At 44.6% G+C, this 18,883-nt stretch overlaps 1 protein-coding gene across 1 annotated transcript in view; it reads left to right on the top strand.

Moving 5' to 3' along the window:
• The window catches only part of COL3A1 (collagen type III alpha 1 chain), a 255,502-nt gene that overhangs the window by 169,788 nt on the left and 66,831 nt on the right, over positions 1-18,883 (top strand). The window contains exons 20-27 of the mRNA XM_077275669.1: positions 7,922-8,029; positions 15,435-15,488; positions 15,622-15,720; positions 15,983-16,036; positions 16,384-16,482; positions 16,595-16,648; positions 16,726-16,779; positions 17,603-17,656. Of these exons, the coding sequence (XP_077131784.1) occupies positions 7,922-8,029; positions 15,435-15,488; positions 15,622-15,720; positions 15,983-16,036; positions 16,384-16,482; positions 16,595-16,648; positions 16,726-16,779; positions 17,603-17,656 (576 nt within the window). The remainder of the gene's footprint in view (positions 1-7,921; positions 8,030-15,434; positions 15,489-15,621; positions 15,721-15,982; positions 16,037-16,383; positions 16,483-16,594; positions 16,649-16,725; positions 16,780-17,602; positions 17,657-18,883) is intronic.

Genomic DNA, 18,883 nt, shown 5'->3' with positions numbered 1-18,883 from the left:
AAAATCCAGGTACAGAGATGAATGGGCGGCACTCCATATCTGGTAAAATTCTCCTCTGTACAAGCAAAATTATAGCATGGATGCAAGGGGAGCAGGTCACCAGGAGGATGATGGCCATTTTGTACACAGCCTACGCTTCAACGGGTCCAGGTACCTTGACTCGTTGAAGTGTAGGCTGTAAGGGAAACGGCTGTCACATGATGACCCACTCCCCCTGCATCCATGTTATAACTTTGTTTGAATGAAGGAATATTTTATGGGATTCCTGAGTGCTGCCCATTCATCTCTGCACATGGATACTTCTTACTAACTGCCTAGGGGAATTATGTCTCCTTCAGCTCTGTTTATTACTACAGCAGGTACTACCATTGATGGTGTAAAGGAACCTTCTTGTTACTTCTCTTTCTCTGCACTCCAGCATCTAAGTAGTCACTTGCTATTGAACTTGTTCTAGAACTTTTTAACCCTTCAGTTTGTCTGTCACTAAGGCTACTTTCACATTTGCGGTTAAGTCCGCAGTGTATCATCCGCAACCGCAAACACATGCAAAAACGCATGCAAACGTGTGATAACGCAGCGTTTTTTATCCGCATCAGATTACACTTGATGGTAAAAAAAGCAGCGTTTGCATGCGTTTTTACATGTGTTTGCGCTTTTTATGACCATGCGTTTGATATTTCCAGGAGGGTGTGTCTTTAATGGGCATGCGCAGTCCGAAGTACGCAAGCGCATCAAATGCATGCGTACGCAAAGACATGTGTACGCATGCGTTCCCATAGACAGTAATGCTTTTTTTGCCGCATTCCTTGCGCTAACAACCGCATACGATTCTAGGCGGCAAATTGACGCCTCTAAAATTACTACATGTTGCGTTTACCCCGCCAAACCGCAGATGACGAAACAACGCATGCGTCGGCAAACGCGGCAAAATGCAACCAATCGCAGACACATGCGTCCCTAATGTTAAAGATAGGAAAACACAATGCATGCGGATATTTGCAGAAGAAACGCTGCGGACACAACCGCAAATGTGAAACCGGCCTAACACATTCTCCCACTTTTGGCCTTCTAATGAGCAATACTTCTTATCTCTTCAATCTCTTCTTTCTAACTGGCTCACAAAACAGGAACCAGCCTCTTGTGTGCCCATGTAGCTCTCCCCACCTGAGCTGGGTTCTAACTGTTCACCCTATCCACATGCTAACTAAACTGCTGTTGCATACAGTATGCAAAATCACATGTAAAACAGGTTATTCAATACATCAATGTAATAAATCTTCAGAGAGGGCGTCAAGACAACTTCTCCACTTTTACCATTTCACCCGATAAACTAATTTTGTTCGTTCATCAAGTGATCTCCGGCCTGATGAGACTTCACGATTATTGTGAAACTATTTCCAGGAGCACTCATTCACAATAATAATGTAGTGCAAATGCACCTTAAAGGGACTCTGTCACCTGAATTTGGAGGGAACAATTTTCAGCCACAGGGGCGGGGTTTTTGGGTGTTTGATTCACCCTTTCCTTACCGGCTGGCTGCATGCTGGCTGCAATATGGGATTGAAGTTCATTCTCTGTCCTCCATAGTACATGCCTGCACAAGGCAATCTTGCCTTACGCAGGCGTGTACTATGGAGGACAGAGAATGAACTTCAATCCAATATTGCAGCCAGCATGCAGCCAGCGGGTAAGGAAAGGGTGAATCAAACACCCGAAAACCCCGCCCCTGTGGCTGAAAATTGTTCCATCCAAATTCAGGTGACAGAGTCCCTTTAAGGCTGTTTTTGGCCATATATGTCATGGTTCCCAATGGCAGGGACATAGGCAAAAACAGGACTAGCTCTAGGAAGATGGAATCTAAGCTGGCCGGGATGCTGAACCTCACCCACAACTACCAGTAGCTGGGGAACGTGCCTGCGTTTTATCCCTAGACGTCTCGCACCAGCCGGAGATCTAGCTACCCCTAATAGAGGAAACACAGACCTGGCTTGCCTCCAGAGAAAACCCCAAAGTGATAGTAGCCCCCAACATATAATGACGGTTAGTTAAGAAGAAAACACATACGTAGTATGAATACAGGTTCAGCAAAGAGAGGCCCACTGACTAGATAGCAGAAAATACCAAAGTGGACTTCGCGGTCAACTCAAAACCCTACAAAATACCATCCTGAAATAACTTTAAACTCCGGTGCCAACTCATGACACCGGAGTGGTCATTTCAGTTCACTAGAGCTTCCAGCAGCAAGATACAAACAAAAGCACGCTGGACAAAAATACAAATGATCCAACTGAACGCTGGACAGAAATTCAAGAAAGGTACAAATGATCCAACTTATCTGAATCAGCAGACTTTAGAGCAGGTAGCAAGTATCAGAAGAGCTCTGGTAACATTGATAGCCGGCAAGTAAATGACTGAGAAGCCAGACTATATAGGAGACTCCCATTTCCTGATGGAAACAGGTGCACTGGAGATAAAAGACAGAAGTCAACCAGTACCACCAGTAGCCACCAGAGGGAGCCCACAAACAGAATTCACAACAGTACCCCCCCCCTTGAGGAGGGGGCACCGAACCCTCATGAGAACCACCAGGGCGATCTGGATGAGCCCGATGAAAGGCGCGAACCAAATCAGAGGCATGAACATCAGAGGCAGTCACCCAAGAATTATCCTCCTGACCATATCCCTTCCATTTAACCAAATATTGAAGTCTCCGTCAGGAAATGCGAGAGTCCAAAATCTTCTCCACAACATACTCCAATTCACCCTGCACCAGCACAGGAGCAGGAGGCTCAACAGAAGGAACAACCGGTACCTCGTACCTCCGCAACAAGGACCGATGGAAGACATTATGAATAGTGAAAGCTGCTGGTAGGTCCAAACGAAACGATACAGGATTAAGAATCTCCAAAATCTTATAAGGACCTATGAACCGAGGTTTAAACTTAGGAGAAGAGACCTTCATAGGGACAAAACGAGAAGATAACCACACCAAGTCCCCAACGCGAAGACGATTACCAGCACGACGATGACGATTAGCAAACCGCTGAGTCTTCTCCTGGGACAACTTCAAGTTGTCCACCACATGACTCCAAATCCGGTGCAGTCTATCCACCATCGTGTCCACTCCAGGGCAATCCGAAGACTCCACCTGGCCAGATGAAAAACGAGGGTGAAACCCCGAATTGCAAAAGAAAGGAGAAACCAGAGTGGCAGAACTAGCCCGATTATTAAGGGCAAATTCTGCCAACGGCAAAAAGGCGACCCAATCATCCTGATCAGCAGACACAAAACACCTCAAATAAGTCTCCAAGGTCTGATTAGTTCGCTCTGTCTGGCCATTCGTCTGAGGGTGGAATGCAGACGAAAAAGACAAATCAATGCCCATCCTGGCACAGAACGCCTGCCAAAATCTAGACACAAATTGGGATCCCCTGTCAGAAACAATGTTTTCTGGAATACCATGTAAACGCACCACATTCTGAAAAAATAGAGGAACCAACTCAGATGAAGAAGGCAACTTGGGCAAGGGTACCAAATGAACCATTTTAGAAAAACGGTCACACACCACCCAGATGACGGTCATTTTCTGAGAAACCGGAAGATCCGAAATAAAGTCCATAGAGATGTGCGTCCAAGGCCTCTTCGGAATAGGCAAGGGCAACAACAATCCACTAGCCCGAGAACAACAAGGCTTGGCCCGAGCACAAACATCACAAGACTGTACAAAAGTACGCACATCCCGAGACAGGGAAGGCCACCAGAAGGACCTGGCCACCAAATCTCTGGTACCAAAGATTCCAGGGTGACCTGCCAACACAGAAGAATGAACTTCCAATATGACTCTAGTGGTCCACTCATCTGGAACAAACAGTCTCCCAGGCGGACAACGATCAGGCCTATCCGCTTGAAACTCCTGCAAAGCACGTCGCAAGTCTGGAGAGACAGCAGACAATATCACCCCATCCTTAAGGATACCCGTAGGCTCAGAATCACCAGGGGAGTCAGGCTCAAAACTCCTAGAAAGGGCATCTGCCTTCACATTTTTTGAACCTGGTAGATATGAGACCACAAAATTAAACCGGGAGAAAAACAACGACCAGCGCGCCTGTCTAGGATTCAGACGCCTGGCTGACTCAAGGTAAATCAGATTCTTGTGATCAGTCAAGACCACCACCTGATGCCTAGCACCCTCAAGCCAATGACGCCACTCCTCAAAGGCCCACTTCATAGCCAAGAGTTCCCGATTACCAACATCATAATTTCGCTCGGCGGGCGAAAATTTTCGAGAAAAGAACGCACATGGTCTCATCACCGAGCAATCGGAACTTCTCTGTGACAAAACCGCCCCCGCTCCGATCTCGGAAGCATCAACTTCGACCTGAAAAGGAAGTGAAACATCAGGCTGGCGCAACACAGGGGCAGAAGAGAAGCGGCGCTTAAGCTCCCGAAAGGCCTCCACAGCCGCCGAGGACCAATTGGCAACATCAGCACCCTTCTTAGTCAAATCCGTTAGAGGCTTAACAACACTTGAAAAACCAGTTATAAATCGACGATAAAAATTAGCAAAACCCAAGAATTTTTGAAGACTCTTAAGGGAAGTAGGTTGCGTCCAATCACAAATAGCCCGAACCTTGACAGGATCCATCTCAATAGAAGAAGGGGAAAAATGTACCCCAAAAAAGAGATCTTCTGAACCCCAAAAATACACTTTGAACCCTTTACAAACAAAAAATTGGCCCGCAAAACCTGAAAAACCTTCCTGACCTGTTGAACATGCGACTCCCAGTCATCAGAAAAAATCAAAATATCATCCAAATACACAATCATAAATTTATCCAGATATTCACGGAAAATATTGTGCATAAAGGACTGAAAAACTGAAGGGGCATTAGAAAGACCAAAAGGCATCACTAGATACTCAAAATGGCCCTCGGGCGTATTAAATGCAGTTTTCCACTCATCTCCCTGCTTAATCCGCACCAAACGCACCCCGAAGGTCAATCTTAGAAAACCATCTTGCCCCCTTAATACGAGCAAACAAATCAGTCAACAGTGGCAAAGGATACTGATATTTGACTGTAATCTTATTCAACAGCCGATAATCAATACAAGGCCTCAGGGAACCATCTTTTTTACCCACGAAAAAAAAACCTGCTCCTAAAGGGGATGAGGATGGACGGATATGTCCCTTTTCCAAGGACTCCTTAATATACTCTCGCATAGCAGCATGCTCTGGCACAGACAGATTGAACAGACGACCTTTAGGAAATTTGCTGCCAGGAATCAAATCTATAGCACAATCGCAATCCCTGTGAGGAGGGAGCGAACTAAGTTTAGGCTCAGCAAAAACATCACCGTAGTCAGACAAAAATGCCAGGACCTCAGAGGGAGTAGATGAAGCAATGGAAACCAAAGGTACTTCCCCATGAGCCCCCTGACATCCCCAGCTTAATACGGACATTGTCTTCCTGTCAAGAACTGGATTATGAGTTTGTAGCCATGGCAATCCAAGCACTAAGACATCATGCAAATTATGCAACACAAGGAATCGAATCACCTCCTGATGGTCTGGAGTCATACACATAGTCACTTGTGTCCAGTATTGAGGTTTATTCCTAGCCAATGGCGTGGAATCAATACCCTTCAAAGGGATAGGGACTTCCAGAGACTCTAGACTAAACCCACATCGCCTGGCAAAGGACCAATCCATAAGACTCAGGGCGGCGCCAGAGTCCACATAGGCATTCACGGTAATAGATGATAATGAACAAATCAAAGTCACAGATAAAATAAACTTAGACTGCAAAGTGCTAACTGCAAGAGACTTATCAACCCTTCTTGTGCGTTTAGAGCATGCTGATATAACATGAGCAGAATCGCCACAATAGAAGCACAACCCATTTTTACGCCTATAATTCTGCCGTTCACTTCTGGACAGAATTCGATCACATTGAATATTCTCCGGTGCCTGCTCAGAAGACACCGCCAAATGGTGCACAGATTTGCGCTCCCGTAAACGCCGGTCAATCTGAATAGCCATTGTCATGGACTCATTCAGACCTGTGGGCGTAGGAAACCCCACCATGACATCTTTAACGGCGTCAGAGAGACCCTCTCTGAAATTCGCCGCCAGGGCGCACTCATTCCACTGAGTAAGCACAGACCATTTTCAAAATTTTTGACAATATATCTCAGCTTCATCATGCCCTTGAGAGAGGGCTATCAAGGCTTTTTCAGCCTGAATCTCCAAATTAGGTTCCTCATAGAGCAACCCCAGCGCCAGAAAAAACGCATCCACATTGAGCAGCGCAGGGTCCCCTGGCGCCAATGCAAATGCCCAATTCTGGGGGTCACCCCGCAGCAAGGAAATAACAATCTTAACCTGCTGAGCGGGGTCTCCAGCGGAGTAAGATCTCAGAGAAAGATACAATTTACAATTGTGCTTAAAATTCAAAAAACGAGATCTATCTCCAGAAAAAAACTCTGGTATAGGAATTTTAGGTTCAGACATAGGAGCATGTATGACAAAGTCTTGTATATTTTGAACCTTAGAAGCGAGATTATTCAGATTTGAAGCTAAACTCTGGATATCCATTTCTCAGCAGCTGAGATCTGAGCCATTCAGGGATTAAGAGGAGGGAAAAGCAGCAGACAGCAATTATGGCTAGACAGACTTCAGAATAAAAAAAAAAAAAAAAGGTGTCAGAAACTTCTTTTCTCTCCTTCTTCAGCCAATACTTTTAACACAGTTTGGCTGGCTATACTGTCATGGTTCCCAATGGCAGGGACATAGGCAAAAACAGGACTGGCTCTAGGAAGATGGAATCTAAGCTGGCCGCGATGCTGAACCTCACGCACAACTACCAGTAGCCGGGGAACGTGCCTGCGTTTTATCCCTAGACGTCTCGCACCAGCCGGAGATCTAGCTACCCCTAATAGAGGAAACACAGACCTGGCTTGCCTCCAGAGAAAACCCCAAAGTGATAGTAGCCCCCAACATATAATGACGGTTAGTTAAGAAGAAAACACATACGTAGTATGAATACAGGTTCAGCAAAGAGAGGCCCACTGACTAGATAGCAGAAAATACCAAAGTGGACTTCGCGGTCAACTCAAAACCCTACAAAATACCATCCTGAAATAATTTTAAACTCCGGTGCCAACTCATGACACCGGAGTGGTCATTTCAGTTCACTAGAGCTTCCAGCAGCAAGATACAAACAAAAGCACACTGGACAAAAATACAAATGATCCAAATGAACGCTGGATAGAAATTCAAGAAAGGTACAAATGATCCAACTTATCTGAATCAGTAGACTTTAGAGCAGGTAGCAAGTATCAGAAGAGCTCTGGTAACATTGATACCCGGCAAGTAAATGACTGAGAAGCCAGACTATATAGGAGACTCCCATTTCCTGATGGAAACAGGTGCACTGGAGATAAAAGACAGAAGTCAACCAGTACCACCAGTAGCCACCAGAGGGAGCCCACAAACAGAATTCACAACACATATATAAGTATGTTGTGAATCATCACATTTAGCAATGTTTTGTTACTATCTTTGTTTGCAAGCATGCCATGAGTATTGTTTTACATATGTTACATGTATACTGTATCTCCCCATGAATATTATATTGTCAGCACTTCATGGATTCCCAGCAAGAAATGACATGCAAACAAAACTAAACTTCCCCCATCTCTATATGTGTGGATTCAATTTTTAATATGTGCTTATTCTTTTTTTTTCTTTTAACTAAAATATATATATTTTTATATCTAATAAACGTTTCCATTTTTATAAGAATTTGCTACATTTTTTTTATTTGTGAATGTATTAACTGCATGTGACCAGTACTGTTAGAATGTTTGTTACTTGAATAACTACGTACTGTGATATTATTGTTTCCGCTACTGTGTTTAGGGAGAAGCTGGAACTCCAGGTGCTCCTGGTCCTGCAGGAGAAGAAGGCAAAAGAGGAGCTAATGGGGAACCAGGAACAAATGGTGTACCAGGAACCGCAGGAGAAAGAGTACGTTTATTATATGCAGTTAAAAATAGGCAGTTTTATTCTGTTAAAAATTGTAGGTGTTTAGACACCAATGTCTTCAAATATTAATAGCATTATTATACAGTTTTAAAATACATTTAAAATAAAGCAATTTCATCCAAGAGAACAACTATAAAGAAAAAAATATGCAAGTTGTTTGTGGTGCTTTCACCCTTTGATGTCCGGCATGTTTTGATATGAATACTTTTTAGTAAAATAATATGTCCCTTGAGAGTTTATAGAAAACCTCTTCAGCCATTCACACGTTTTTTCTTAATTTTCCACTGTAATTTGGCCAGTCACAGGTGACCCAGTTACAGATAAAAGCATTAGCTACTGTTAGAACCTATCTGGGTCTGCAGAGGGGACTGCTGGTGACCCAACATGCTCCTGCTACATTGGATGACCTTCAAAGCAGCATTGTACATTTACACTGATACAAGCTAAAAGCCCAGGATCAGATGCCACACATGTATGTGCAGTACCCCAGGTGACTGGTTGCTGCTGTGATGTTGCTTTCCTTTCAGGGAGGGTAATGTCAAGCTCAAAGGCAATTGAGTTCTCTTTACCAGGTAAGGCACCCACACACAACATATTCCAAATCCAGGCCTGGAGTGGGAGCTCAGGACCTGGATTCAGGGGAGCTTCCCTAAACTATATGTATCCTGACGTGGAGGAGGAGATAGCCAGTCTGGGAGAGACAGTGGACAGGGACAGTTGGGCTGAGAAGACCAAGGCAGAGAGTCTGGGGGAGACACTGAAGTAAAAGGAAGTTTGAAACTGAGTGCAGACAGAGAGGCCTGGCAGCCACGAGGGAGCTGCAGCCTCTGGAAGGAGGAAGACCTGAGGGGTTGAATGTGGAGGAGCCGGAAGGGAAAGAGCAAAGGAGAGGAACAGGGCTCAGCGGGGAACTGTGACTGGGCACCCTCAGAGCCGAAGCGCAGTACCGGGTACCGGGAGCCCGAGGCCTTAGTGGAACTGTGCGACACTTGGCAGAACCGGAGGGCTCAGAGCTTTATGTGATTGGCCCACACCACACCTGAGACACAGCAGCACTTACGGAGCCCAGGGCATGATAGAGTCCCTGTAAAAAGGCTCAAGCTGCCCGTCATGCAGGTACCTGTCTCAGGACAGGGGGAATACAGGACTCTGCAAGAAGCTTCAGGCAGTAGGGACCCCATATACAGCAAGTGCTTGTTGGAAAGGCTCACGAACTTCTACTGGGACAAGGGAACCCTCCATAGCCTCTGGGCTGGCCGGGCCATACCATCATCCGTGCCTGGTACCCTGGACTGTGGCCTGCTAACTACAATAAACCAGGTAAAGACTTACAACTTGTGTCCTTTACTCATTTTACCAGCCTACACCATCATCGCCATACACTTCAGGACCTCTGGGGACCCCGCTTCACCTGTGGGAAGCGTTACCATCATTGCTGTGACAACATCCCCCAGAGGACCCCTTTAATGCAGCGTCGGTCCCACTGTTGACCGATCACCACAGGTTGTGTCATGACAGACATTTTTCCCTTAACAGACCTTCCCCCTTTTACATGGGCGCCCAGGGCCACAGACCGGGTCACCACCATGACATCCCCCTGTGAACACCGGACCCGGTCCCGGGCATCCCACGGCCCTGGCGGGCGACTCATTTTGGTGTCACAAACAGGATGGACCGACCCATTGAAATGGGTCCTGTGCGCCATGGATTATAATGGACTGTGTGAAATTGACTTGTGTAATGGCCGCCATTGCTGCACCATGAGGAAGATAATGGAGGAAGATGTGTTGCCATGGTTGGAGTTCAAGAGCCGGTGCGAAAGCTGGATCCACCCCTTACAGAGACTGTAATACCAACAAAAGATGTCATCACCAGGACGGATCTGCCCCCAGAGGTGGCTGGTGGGAAAATTCGGGAGGCACTGTAAAGAAAGCCCTGAAAGCATGAAGAAGAAGGATGTGGAACAGCATGACAGCAGGATGGCTGCACACTACCTGGTCAAGACACCGGCGGACAGAGGAGAAGAGCCGCCAGCACTAGCAGATACCTTTAAAGATGTTCTCGGTCCGCAGCGACAAGAAACTTTGCACCTGCAACCTACCCTGGACCCGGAGCTCCTCGCCACAGAGATGGAGGAGATGGCCCAGCAACTTCTAAAGTCACAGATGACAGCGGTAGCCGCCTGGAAAGAATCCCTGGTCCGGAAAATGACAACCGCCCAGCTACAACGACAATACTCACCAGCCGCGCTCCCAGCCCTGGAAGAACCATGTGCCTTCGACCTCGGTGCTGGTGCTGGTGAAGGAGACGCCATCAACGAAGAACCTGGACCCCGCGACTGCTGCCCTGACAGAGCCGAAAAGTGAGACCCAGCCGGAAAGCGAGACGCCGCAACTGGAGACGACCAAGCCGCAACACCAGGCCCTGCAGCCCTCGGACCAGGCATAGCAATCCGTGATCCAGACCCCAGCAAAGGAGACGAAACAGTACACTGGCAAGACAGGTATGCTAACTGCCCCGGTAGCTGAAGACACCTTAGTGGGACCTATAGCACCACCACCAACCTTAATGTTTAAACAAATTACGACTGCTATACCTTGGGACCTTATGACGGATGCATGTGACACACTAACTGAACCAATGACCCCAGTGCCCTCGCCCCTGAAGGCATGTAGGCCCAAAGAAACTGTTCAATGGAAGCATCCCCAGACAGACCATATGGGATTCCCAATAGAGGCCTTATTAGCAGCTAATGGTGTGCAATTGATTGATAAGGAGGACTATCGTAAGCAACAAATATTAAAACTAGCAGCGGAGGAGAAGCAACGTCAAACTAAATGGGAGGCCATGGAACAGAAGAACCTGTTAGTTAAAGCCCAATCTCGCACAATTAAACCGCAAGTAGAGGACCCATTAGATCTGGAACTGTTGTCTCCTTCAATTTGGATAAAGGATGGGGATTTATCCGAGAACAAATAGGACATAGATAACTGTTTTCCAACCTCAGGGATGTGGAATCACACCTCTTAAGGCTGCTTTCACACATCAGGTTTTTTGTTTCAGGCACAATCCGGCAGTTTTTGAAAAAAACGGATCCGGGTTTTTTTTACGCCGGATCCGTTTTTTTCTCATACAGTTGTATTAGCGCCGGATTGGGCCTGAAGGGAAAGCATTTGATCCGTTTTGTGCCGGATCCGTCCCTTCAGGCTTTTTTGCCGGACACAAAAAACGTCTATTGCAACGTTTTTTCTGTGCGGCGAAAAAGCCTGAAGGTACGTTTCCGGCAATAAACACATGGAACGGGTGTGTGAATGAACGGTTCCGGCTACCGAATCTGTTTTTTACACATTGAGCATGCCCAGAAGCTTTGTTTTCGATTCTGGTATGGGAAAATCTCTCTCTCTCTCTCGCTCTCTCTCTCTCGCTCTCTCTAGCGCTCTCTATAGCGCTCTCTCTCGCTCTCTCTCTCGCTCTCTCTCTCTCACTCTCTCTCTTGCTCGCTCTCTCTCGCTCTCTCTCTTTTCCCGGAATCAGGAAGTCAAAAATCCATGCGCAGTAAAGAAAGCTGGATGCGCCGGATCCAGCTAAAAAACAGATCCGGTGCATCAGTTTTTCCAAAATTTACGCCGGATCCGTTGTTTGAAAATTTGCCGGATTTAGCCTGAAACCAAAAACCTGATGTGTGAAAGTAGCCTAAGGGGACACCCTGATCGTGGCTTTTACCCTGGTGACAAAGTGACTTATACCCGGCACCATGGAGATAGGGGTTACTATGCTCATCATGTTAAAAGGTGCCCAATTCAACATGCTTATGACCATGTAGCCACTGTGAATGGACAGCAAACCCGGTCTACACAGACTTTGGAATATGAACATTTTCCTAAGGAGTCACCTGCTGACCCCAGTGTTAATGAACTTCTCCAGTCAGGAAGCTGTAAACGCCAGGACCTGCCCTGGAAGAAACAAAAGTAAAGAGACATTCACCTGCATGAAAGAACTAATGTAAATATGGACAGATGTTCCCTGGAAACTGTTGTATAAATAGTTTGTCACCTGTTCCAGTGCCCCTCTTCTTTGATATTGCCGCGCGCTGGTAGCGTGAGCAGGACTGAATATATATGTGTACCTGTTTTGTTTTTAAGGACTGGAATAAAACTACCTGGCGCATCAGAGACCAGTACTGGTCAATGCGCCTTGTTAATTTCAAAGTTTGCACTTTAACTTGTGTGGACTTGTAATAAAAAGCTATGTTAATGTTATTTTGCAATGTTCAAGAACCGTGCCTCCCATAAAGGGATGTTTCGGTTTTTCACCTGTTGATATGCATATCCAAAAATTGTGTTCTTTTCCCAGTCTGGGAGTACTGGTGTTAACATGGGGGGGGGGCAGCACCGCAGGTGGCCGGTTGCTGCTGTGATGTTGCTTTCCTTTCGGGGAGGGTAATGTCATGCTCAGAGGCAATCGAGTTCTCTTTCCCAGGTAAGGCACCCACACATAACATATTCCGAATCCAGGCCAGGAGGGGGAGTTCAAGACCCGGATTCAGTGGAGCTTCCCTAAGCTATATGTATCCTGACCTGGAGGAGGAGATAGCCAGTCTGGGAGAGACAGTGGACGGAGACAGTTGGGCTGAGAAGACCAAGGCAGAGAGTCTGGGAGAGACACTGAAGTAGAAGGAAGTCTGGAACTGATTGCAGAGAGAGAGGACTGGCAGCCATGAGGGAGCTGCAGCCTCTGGAAGGTGGAAGACCTGAGGGGTTGAATATGGAGGAGCCGTAAGGGAAAGAGCAAAGGAGAGGAACAAGGCTCAGAGGGGAACTGTGACCGGGCACCCTCAGAGCCAAAGCGCAGAACCGGGTACCGGGAGCCCGAGGCCTTAGTGGAACTGTAGGACACTTGGCAGAACCGGAGGGCTCAGAGCTTTATGTGATTGGCCCACACCACACCTGAGACGCAGCAGCACTTACGGAGCCCGGGGCATGATAGAGTCCCTGTAAAAAGGCTCAAGCTGCCCATCATGCAGGTACCTGTCTCAGGACAGGGGGAATAGAGGATTCTGCAGGAAGCTTCAGGCAGTAGGGACCCCATATACAGCAGGCGCTAGTTGGAAAGGCTCACGAACCTCTACTGGAACAAGGGAACCCTCCATTACCTCTGGGCCAGTCGGGCCATACCATTGTTGTAGCTGTTTGCGTTCTGACCCAATGTCAGATATGCCAGGTCACCAGTGAGGCCAAATCAGGAGGTTACGCCTTTCATTTACAAGCGCGCTTGGAGAAAAAGGAAATCGCACACCTATTGTGAGCAAAGTCACTTTTTCTGAGGTAATGAAGCAAGAGGCAGTATTTTATATCATTTACAACAAATGTAACTATCAATGTAATTCATGTAGCCCTCCCCCCTGTTACCCCGGGTCATGCTGACCTTTATTTCCCACGTACCCAGAACATGCTGTTTGCTGACTATTGAAAACATGTAAAATAAGAAGTATAAAATCCTTGAATCATAGACTACAAGACTACTGCATCATAAGAACAAATTCTAAACACATTTGAGCAATTAAAGGCAAAAGGCAATTTAAAGGCAAAACATTAACCCTTCTATATCACCATCATCCGAGCCTGGTACCCTGGACTGTGGCCTTCTAAGTACAGTAAACCAGGTAAAGACTTACAACTTGTGTCCTTTACTCATTTTACCGGCCTACACCATCATCACCATACATTTCAGGACGTCTGGGGACCCCGTTTCACCTGTGGGAAGCCTTACCATCATTGCTGCGACAACATCACCCAGAAGACCCCTTTAATGCAGCGTCGGTCCCACTATTGACCGAACATCACAGGTGGCGCCACGACAGACTCATAAACATTTTTTCCTTAAAAGACCTTCCCCCTTTTACCTGGGCGCCCAGGGCCACGGACCTGGTCGCCACCGTAACATCCCATTGTGAACACCGGACCTGGTACCGGGTATCCCACAGCCCTGGCGAGCGACTCATATGTTATGTGGTTTCAAACATGTTAATAAAAGTCTAGATAATCAGTACAAACTAAGCCTCGTATCTAAATCAGCTTTGTCTTTCAAAAAACAGTTTGCTAGAATAACACAGATTTCTATCTTATAATTTGTATAATGTATAAAACACTGTGATGTAAAAAGATTTTTCTGCAATATTATCAGTATTTAAAGAGAACCTGTCATCAGCCTGGTTTTTGCTTAATTATTATTAGAAGTTTTGATGCAATATGCTTTTGTTGTATCGGGGTAGGCCTGTGGGTATGGTCTTTGGCTTGTCACACCCCTCCACTGCCTCTGAAGTCCATGTTATCTTATTGTTTAACATTTTGCAGTAACCCAGTCCTAACCATGGGCTGAACTTGTACACATTAATCTCGCTGTGTGGCTTCAGTAAAATGGTGCTGGTGGCAGTTCATGCACTGATTGAGATCTTGGCTCCTCATTGATGATGATATCAGAAGCAGAGGAGAGGCTGTGGCAAACTCGAAGAACCGTTCCACAGTCTTGCCCCACAGTCCCACCTGATGCACAAATAGCTTATTGCACCAAAACTTCTAATGATAATTAAACAACAATCAGGCTGTGGATTTCTACACTGAATGGACCTATTAAATCAGTATAAAAGCACCATTATACCCTTACCTTTAGTTTAACATGAATGATTCTGATGACAGGTTCTCTTTAATGATTGAGCTGAGCTTAAATTTTGTTTAAAGAGCTATTCTCATCTTTAAAAATCATGACGTATGACGAGGATATTCCATCTCTGTATGATGAACCTCCAGCAATCCTAAGAATGAAGAAGAGATTTAGCTCTGCATAACTTTCAATGTTTGGTTCAGCACTCCATACCTGTTAATGTTTTTGCTGTATGGCGGCATCCTGGCCACCCAGCTGCTCAGGAAAAACAGTTATGGATGTGCAACACTAAGTCACTCCTGCACCCCTTCATTCTCAGGATTGATGGAGGTTCTAGAAGTTTAACCCTTTCATCATAAAGTATTAGAAGTAAATTCTAGTTCATAAAGTGAACGTTGTCCAGTAGTTTACATTCTATTTTAGTTTACAAGTATGTTGGAATAAGCACATTTACAGCACAATCTGTAGATAATTACTATTCAGGATGTTTGGGAAAATACACGCTAAAAAGGGTGTGTGGCCCTGTTAAAATAAAAAGACCTTTTAAAGCGATTTAAAGGGATTTATCCAAATACTTTTTGTTCTATAATGAACACAGTAGAAATGAATTTACTTAGATTACATACCATTCTTAAAATCGGGCTTCAAATTTACAGTGTATTAAGCAGTGCTAAAGATACAATATTCAGCTGAAGTATTTCATCTATGTGCATTGCTTCCCATCTAGGGATCTCCAGGTTTCCGTGGGCCCCCAGGTAGCAATGGAGTACCAGGTGAAAAGGTAAGTCAATGCTGTATTAGATCGAAAGATAGATAGATAGATAGATAGATAGATAGATAGATAGATAGATAGATAGATAGATGGATATTTTTCTTTTTAATTATCTCCAACTATATTTCCTTTATGCACTTAGGGACCTGGAGGAGAACGTGGACCAGCTGGTAGTCCTGGACTTAGAGGAATTGCTGGCGAACCAGGAAGAGATGGAGGTCCAGGCTTACCTGGAATGAGGGTCAGTATATATATATATATATATATATATATATATATATATATATATATATATATAATATATACATACACACACACACACACACACACACACACAACATTTCAGTGTATATATTGTTTGATTTAAATACAATCAAATTAACAAATATTCATATTACTGGTACTGCTATAAAGCACAATATTTCATTATTAAAATATGATTATATTTAACATAATAAATCTTGCAAGTGACATCTCTGTCAAAATTTTACTTTGTATTCTAGGGTCTTACAGGAAGTCCAGGAGGCCCTGGATCTGACGGCAAGCCAGGACCCTCGGTAAGTGTTCACTATCTCGTTGAAAGCTGTAACATTTTTATAATATTTGTTACAGTAAGGCCGATTTCACATGACCGACATTCACCCACCAACCTTATACGAAGCTGTTGAGTTCAGGACAGGAAACTTGCTGCCAGTTCGGACATTGCAGTCCATAGTAGGAAAATGATGGCCACATGGCCAAACTTTTTTTCATTTTACTAATGATCTAATTTGGGGGAAAGAAAAGTATAATTATCTTCATTTCTTGTGTCTGGTCTGTGAGATGAAATTTGTGACATAGTAATGCTTATTATTTCTTTTGGGCTCTGCTGCTAAAATTTTGAAATTTCACTCTCATATTTAAGGGTCCTCCTGGAGAATCTGGACGTTCAGGCAATCCTGGTCCACCGGGCCCTAGAGGTCAGCCTGGAGTCATGGGCTTCCCAGGTCCTAAGGGTAATGAGGTAAGTACTCACCAGCATTTTATGTATTCATTTTATGCATTGTAAAAATTCTATACATTTTAGCAATATATTAGTAGTATTGCAGTAACTAATCTTTCATGCTTTCGTATAGGGAGCACCCGGTAAAAATGGTGAAAGAGGTGGTCCTGGATCCCAGGGACCACAGGTATGCCATTATAAATGTAACATTTTAAAAGTCATTATTATTATTTGTCTTATTTAATTTCTAATATTTTTTATTAGGGTCTGCCAGGAAAGAGCGGTGACCAAGGACAGCAGGGTCCTCCAGGAGCAGCAGTAAGTACTCAGAAAACTTTTGCTGAAGAAAACATTGTTGATAATGAAGAGATTTCTATTATTGGACTTATTTATCATGCTACTTATAACCAGTTGTCACTTCTCTGCCCTTTGATAATTGCCTCATACATGTAAGTATGAGAATCATTGATTTTACACATTTTTTATCACTGAAGCTACAAGCTTAATAGTTAAGGCACAGTTCTTGACTGCTAAAATAAAGGCACGAACCTTGATGGTTTCATATCACAAACATAAACAAATGTGGGACAGTCTAGTGATACCTGTCAGAATATTGACCTGTGGTATAGAGGATGGTTTGTCCAACCTACTGGCAGTTAGTTTCGCTGCAGCTATAATATACAACACAGGAACAAATGACTTCTTTGACGTTACTCACTCCTCTCTAATACCTGTCAGATTACCCCTTTCCCCGTAACTCTTCATCAGTAGATTCCATCATTGCTCTTCAACTCAGCAGCTCCCTCCCTCCTTGGCATCTCCATCACCTCTCTAATCTGTCTCCTCAACAGTAGCACCCACAGCTTTGTCTTGCCTCACACTTTCACTTGTCAACTTCCACAACATGTCTCCTACTTGATATATGTCCCTTGCTTTCTGGAGTGGAGCAGCACCATGCTGGGCCATCAGTTGGGTCCACCATTTCCATTCTGGCAATTGGTACCTGTCACACTCTAATGTCATAAAAGTGCAGTCATTATTTACAGACGACTGAACATAATGCATAAAATATTCATTGTATCCAAATAATAAGAATTTGAAATGCATTTTTTTGTTTAGAATAAATTTATGTATTTGCTAGGGTCCTACAGGTGAACGAGGAGAACCAGGAGCAACGGGCCCACCCGGCTTTCAGGTAATGCTAAAAGAGTTACCATGCTTATTTTGTTTTGACAGGGTATCTCTCGTTTAATCAATGTTCTAAGATTCTTTCTGGAGAGAAATAGTAGCTAACATGGTAGGCTCCTTAGTGTCCTATTAGGATATGGATGATTTATTTTCCTTGGTGTTTATTTTCCTGTAAAGCTGAACATAGTGTAATTAATATAGCTCAGTCTAAATCTCCTTAATGGGTTTTTCCGGACTGGTCAAAATGCAGTAAGTGGTATGAAACAAGAAAACTATTACTTTTCTGATAACTCCCACATTGCTCTGGCACCAAAGCTCCGGTGCTCCCATGTTAGGTTCCTCTTTACTTCCCAGCAGAGATCACTTGCCATCAAACCATGTAACCACTATAGCAAATTACAGATTATTTTGTTAATGTCTCTTAAGCAGGGCCGTATTTGGCCTTCATGCTGCCCTAGGCACTTTTTGTGGTCACGCCCCTTACTGAAGTCACACTTTATTTTACTATTTAAGGCAGATCTACTCTGTAAAATTTCTTTTAAAATTAAACACTAAAAGAATGAACATCTGCACTTGCTGCGCACAGGTTCAGTCTTTTGAGCATTTTTTAACACCTTCAGCTTTTCAAAGTCATCAAGAGATTAAAATAGGTGGCATAACCATTGCTTCAGTGTGGAGAGGCCTAGTGATATAGAGACATGCTGTCTTCTCATTCACCCCTCCTATTTACTGAAGGGTTTCAAAGGGAATCCAAGAACAGACAGGTAGCAGGTGTCAGAGCAAGCCTGCAGCCACATTGTGTGCACCCACTACGACACTTGGAGCGAGCTGCTGCACTCATCCAGTGTCGCTGGTTTCACACTTGCGGTTTTTTTTTTCAAATCAGGCAAAATCAGGTTTTCAGTCAAATCCTGATCCTTTCAGAATCTAGTTTTAGCCCATTCACTTTAATGGTGTCAGGTAGAATCCAGTTACTTCACGTTGCTTCTTGACACCATTAAAGTGAATGGACAAAAAACTGTATCCTGAAAGGATCAGGATTTGGCTGAAAAACCTGATTTTGCCTGACTTGAAAAAAACACAAATGTGAAACCAGCCTCAGTGAGTAAGCACAGACTTGCAAGCTGATTTTAGACAGCATTCACTTTTACTAATGGAGCGCTGACAATAAAGACAAGCTTTAGTATACAAATACGAGAGTGCTGCAAAACACCCTCATTTGCATATTACATAA

This window comes from Ranitomeya variabilis, chromosome 7, assembly GCF_051348905.1.
Source record: "Ranitomeya variabilis isolate aRanVar5 chromosome 7, aRanVar5.hap1, whole genome shotgun sequence".
Lineage (NCBI taxonomy): Eukaryota > Metazoa > Chordata > Amphibia > Anura > Dendrobatidae > Ranitomeya > Ranitomeya variabilis.
The sequence above is the reverse complement of the archived record's forward strand: the minus strand, read 5'-3'. Positions and strand labels throughout refer to the sequence as shown.